The 5461-nt window shown below is 36.6% G+C and overlaps 1 protein-coding gene across 4 annotated transcripts in view; it reads right to left on the bottom strand.

Annotated features, from left to right (window-relative positions):
- The window catches only part of LOC106869674 (uncharacterized protein MAL13P1.304), a 107772-nt gene extending 104229 nt beyond the window's left edge, over positions 1–3543 (bottom strand). For all 4 annotated transcript variants that reach the window (XR_001409429.2, XM_014915492.2, XM_014915493.2 and 1 more), the window contains exon 1: positions 1084–3543. Coding sequence is in view for 3 of the 4 variants with exons in the window: in XM_014915492.2 (XP_014770978.1) it covers positions 1084–2680 (1597 nt within the window). In the remaining variant the exon portion in view is untranslated. The remainder of the gene's footprint in view (positions 1–1083) is intronic.
- Between the last annotated feature and the right edge of the window lie 1918 nt (positions 3544–5461).

The following is a 5461-nucleotide window of genomic DNA, read 5'->3' as shown; positions in this document are numbered from 1 at the left end:
TGAAACCAATATATTGTTCCGATAGTTTATACATCCATCATATCGCTTCGTCCTGCAAACACTGGATAACAGGATCAATGCCATTTTAAAAAACACACCGATTTTGGTTCCCCATTTTTCAGAGGCATAAGAGTCACAATATTTCTTCTTTTCTAAATTACCAGATATTTAAAAGAAAAAAAAAATATCGTACGCATTTTTCTTCCTGTGCAACAATCGTCAACAAACAATATCGAAAACGTCAGAGCAGCACACGGAAAGTTAACAATAAGCAACACTAGTTAAAAGAAATGTGAAGACGAATTCTTGAGTTCAAATTCTGCCTCAGTCGACTTTGTCTTTTTATTGTTCAGGGATTAATAACATAATTATTTATCAGTCAACTACAATGAATAGATTTAATCAATGTCACCACCCACTAACAACACTCAAAGAATGTGTAGATTTGTAGCACTTTAAGAAATCATCTATTTATCCAATAACCATTCCATATCTGATTGGGAAATTAAGAACGGTCTGAGATCGATTTAATTGACCTCTGTTCTTGTTTTTTCTCCCAAATTTCTAGACCAGTGTCAAAGCACAACCGTTAGAACAGGCAGTATATTAGTTACGGCCCTTCAAGTTCGGAGTTCGTATCACGCCCGAGGTGAATGTTACCCATCGTCTTTCCTGGGCCGATGAAATAAAGTATCAGTCAAATACTGGGATCGATATAATGGATTATAACCCTCTCAAATTTAAGGTCAAGGCTGAATCGTCGGCGCGTCGAACAAAATATCTTGCAGTAAGTATTCCGGCTCTTTACATTCTGAGTTCAAACCTCACCGAAGTCAACTTCGTTTTTATCTCTCCGGAGTTAATAAGATAAGGTGTCTAAACTGTCAGTCAATTACCGAGATCGATAATATCGACTGACGAACCCTCCTCCCTGTCTCAAAATTGCCGGCCTTGTGCATAAATCAGAAACAATTATTTGTACTATAAAAGCCGATTCATGTAAAAGAAAACAAAGTGAAAAAAAATAAGAAAAAAAATTATCTTCTTTCGAAAAAAAAAAAAAAAATCAATACATGAACTTACCGATCAGAACAGCCGCCTGGGCAGGGGTCTCGGTTACATCGCTCGTCGGGGGACTGGATTCAAACTCGTATATTCGATCAGTAGCCATGTGATGGCGTCTGGTATTCTTGACAGTTTTGCCAGTCTCATTCGTTTGAACAGGTCCAGAGCCGGAAGTAGCAGTCAGTAAGTTACTACTAGTATTGTTACTAGTATTGCTACCAATAGCTGCCGCGTTTGTACTGAAGCCCATCTGGCTATTATTACAATGAATATTACTGTTGTTGTTACTGCTACTAGAAGTTGTTGTATTGTTGTTGCTCATGATGATGGAGTTGCCATCTGGAAGGCAAGTTTTCAGGTTGTTTAACGAGGAGATTCCCGTGCCATGGCTGTGACTATTATTGTTATTATTACTGTTATTATTACTAACACTACTACTAGAAGTACCACTGCTGATGATGCCGGTAGAAGAGGTGGTGTTAGCCAGAGCAGTAGTTGTGGTCATGGCATGAGGGTTGGCAACGTTCGGACAAGGAAGATTGCTGTTTGGGGGCAATGGCATCATGGAAACTGACGAAGTCGACGATGGAGCCGACGAATTCGAGGGCTTGATCGAGCAGAGACTGTGCAGACGTGAAGCTAACACATCGTTTCTTAAACCTAATGGACGATGAAAGGAAACACTGGAAGGAGCCGTCCCCATGTTGCAAGGGGACATCATCACCATACCTTTGTTGCCCGCCATACTACTGTTGCTATTGTTTGTGGGGCTGTTGCTACCGAGGCCCATATTCGCCACACCAGTGGTCAGCGAAGTGCTGGCTGAACTGGTCACATTCATACTGTTGTTAGAAGGTAATCGTCGGCAGTTAAGGTTGCCAGCTGCAGAACTGCTGCCGCCGCTGATGTTGTTGGTAATAGCAGTAGTAGTAGTAGAATTATTTATGTTGTTATTTGTAGTGTTGTTGTTGTCTACTAGCAATCCAGTATTGTTCACCGAAGAGAGGTGACGATGATGTGGTTGTTGATGATGCTGATGGTGCTGCTGCTGCTGGTGAATCTGTAGATGTTGCTGTTGCTGACGGTGGTGGTGATGGTGGTGCAGATTAGATCCGCTATTCACATTGTTACTGCTTGTTGCTGATTTCTGGACAGCAGACAGTAATGGCCGAGAGAGCAAATTGCTCGATGGCTGGGATGTCGAGGAAAGAGAAGAAATAGGAGTGGAGGTAGTGGAAGTAGGCGAAATAATGGAAGTAGCACAAAGCGATGGGTTCGGGGAGAGAACGGAATGAGAAGCTACGTTACTATTATTAACATTATTACTGTTGCTGTTGTTATTATTATTATTATTATTATTATTACTTCTGTCAGCTACTGCTGACGGTAACATCGTCGATGGTAATGATCCGGCAGATGATGGAGATGTTAGAGAGGCAACTGGGGGTGATGAGGATGAAACCATGGCCGACGATGGTGGCCCAGTTGTGGTGAAATGTGCAGTCTTGTGCATGTAAAATTGCGACCGCTTGTGTTTATAACGCTTTTTGCGATCCTCATTGAAGTCAAAGACTCCGACAGTTGACCGTTTGTTCCAAGAACCACGACCTGACATTGTTGATCAGCCGTTCTGATAGTTTTTAGGTAGTCTTTTCCACGTATCGTCCTTGCAAAAACAAAATTTCTTTTGGCGTATTAGCAATACAAGATATATATGTATCAATTATACATAGAACACATTTAAACAGCAATTTGATTTAGTTTTCTTTCTTTCACGATCTCAGTTACAGAAGCACTGAAATCTTTTGTTTATAAATTGGCTCCATAACAGGTACTCCATTAAGCAATTTGTTTTTTGGTTTTCCTTTTCAGGGAGAAAGGGAGGAGGTATATATATATATATATATATATAGATATATATATATTATTTTAGTTAAACAGTGTATAAATATAAATATAAAACGATTAATAAACAAAAGTATGTAGAAAAAAACAATTTAAAAAAACAAAATCCAGCGATTTATAATACGAAAGCGTGAGTGTATGTAAATACAAACATTTGTATACGAATGTGGATTGTTTGTTTTCAGTGTATAATCTTTAAAAGCGCGGCTTTTAATAAAAAAACAACAGTCTTCTTCTCATTCACTCACACACTTTTTCCATTATTGTGCGGTGGGTTATTTAGGAAATATAGGAAATGGATTAAGTATCATCTCTGGAAGGTTTTCTGGCCATCTGCACATGAAATTTACGCGCACACACATAGGTTCATTATTAATATGCATAGATTGAGAAGCAAGAGTAAAATTATACATGTACGTGTGTATACATTATATATATATATATATGTGTGTGTGTGTGTATATTGTATGAACGATGTATGAAGGAAGCAATGTGTCCGGAGACTTATAAAAATTAAGTTAGAAAGATGCAGACAGAGGGAGGCAGAGAGAAATTAATTACTGTAGTTTATACGATTACCACCAATCAGCCAGATGTAGGGGGTTCGAATCAAAGTATGGATCTGCTTAAATCAAATTTCTTGTAACCATTGCCAGGATAAAGTTAATTCTTTTGTTGTTGGAATCACATATAATTGACCACTGCTTGCCTTGTTTTTTTTTTGTTTTTTTTGTCTCTAACTAGGTTTCCACTCCATACAACATTAGAATTGTTCCAAGAATTGTAGCGAATATTTAAGTTCTTTCTCTTTGGTTTCTTGTATTTTCAGTGGTTTGTTTGTTTGTCATTGAGCAATTTGTATACAAAGATTTGTTTTAAATCAATAAGTTAGTTACAAGATAAAAACAAAAGCAGTACATGAACGAATATATGGTGTATAACGTATGTATGTGTGTGCATATATATATATATATATATATATATATTTAAATTAAATAGCTTGTTTAATGGGTAAAAATTAGCATGACATTATAAAGTTTCATCATTATTTTAACACATATATATATATATACAATTTATATAACATATATGTATAAAAATATATGCATGTATGGACCGATCTGTAATAAACATATAACGGTATGCGTGCACGTTGACAATGAAACTGTAAAAAGGAAAGAGAGGAATAAGTACTAAGGTGTCCTATGGCCAAACAGCCTGACTACAAAGAACTTAAAAAAAGCAGAAAGTGATTATTATTATTATTATTATGGAGGTGATGGTAGAAGAGTTGATTTCGTACGTCACATCAATAGCTTGGTGCCGTGTGACTCTGGCTAAAGATGTGAACGGTTTATCAAATCAATATGTAATGAAGAGAACTGGAATAATAATAATAATAATAATAATGATAATAATGATAATAATGATGATAGTGATTGCTGTCACAGTCGGTTCTTTGAGGAGCCAAAAGTAAAATGGAAAACAAAATCAAAAAAAAATTAGGAAAGAAATGAAGGAAAAAAAGAAGAAAATGGGGAAGAATAGAAATCCTGTTTTCCGATTATCTTGGAGAATGTAGAATGTATGTGATGACAAACAAACCCAAAACTAAAAAAAGGATCCGTCCATAAATATTTATATATACAGAAAGTGAGACGGTAGTATGTATGTGAAGACGTGTGGAGGTATATATAGATAGAAAGATAAATATGTCTATCTATCTATGCATATATATGTATGTATATAAGTATTTTTGGTGGCCTGGTACAAGAAGTTAGGTGTTAGATCGTAATGGCGGTCTAGCCAGGGTACGGAGATAGGGAAGGAAAGAAGAAAGTAAAAAGAGGAGTAGGAGTAGGAGGAAAAGAAAAGAGAGAGAGAGAGAGGTAGGATAGATAGAAGGAAGAAGAAAAGAAATAAGTGATTTAATAAAAGGAGGAGCAGTAGGAGGAGAAAAGGGGAGGTAAGATGGATAGCAGAAGAAAGAAGGAAAGAAATAAGACCTCCTTCTCCCTCTTCGCCTTTTATTAATTTACTTTTTTCTTTTCTTTCTTCTCTCCATCTTACCTCCCTTTTTCTCCTTTATTGAATCTCATTTCTTTCTTTTTTTCCTTCTTTCTTCTATCCATCCTACCGACCCTTCTCTTCCCCTTTTAATTGATTCACTTATCTATTTCCTTTTTTCTTCAATCTATCCAATCTCTTCTTTCATCCTATTTTTATTGATTCACTTACTTCTTTCCTTCTTCTTTTGAAGAAAAGAAGGAGGTAAGACGGATAGAAAAAAGAAGGAAAGAAACTATTGAATCAATAAAGGGAAGAGGGGGAACAGAGGTAGAGGTGCAATTATTTGTGAGAGAATAAAGAGACTTGCCAAGCCTCGTTTTTGATATCTCTTCCGGTCTTATTTCCGAAATACCCAACTTCCTGTTCACGCTACTTTTGTTGAAGAGTTGAATGAATCGACTCAGTACTTATTTTTTTTAAA

This window comes from Octopus bimaculoides, chromosome 5 (assembly GCF_001194135.2).
Source record: "Octopus bimaculoides isolate UCB-OBI-ISO-001 chromosome 5, ASM119413v2, whole genome shotgun sequence".
NCBI classification, from domain to species: Eukaryota; Metazoa; Mollusca; class Cephalopoda; order Octopoda; family Octopodidae; genus Octopus; species Octopus bimaculoides.
Note: the sequence above shows the minus strand (reverse complement) of the source record. Positions and strands in the feature narration are given on the sequence as shown.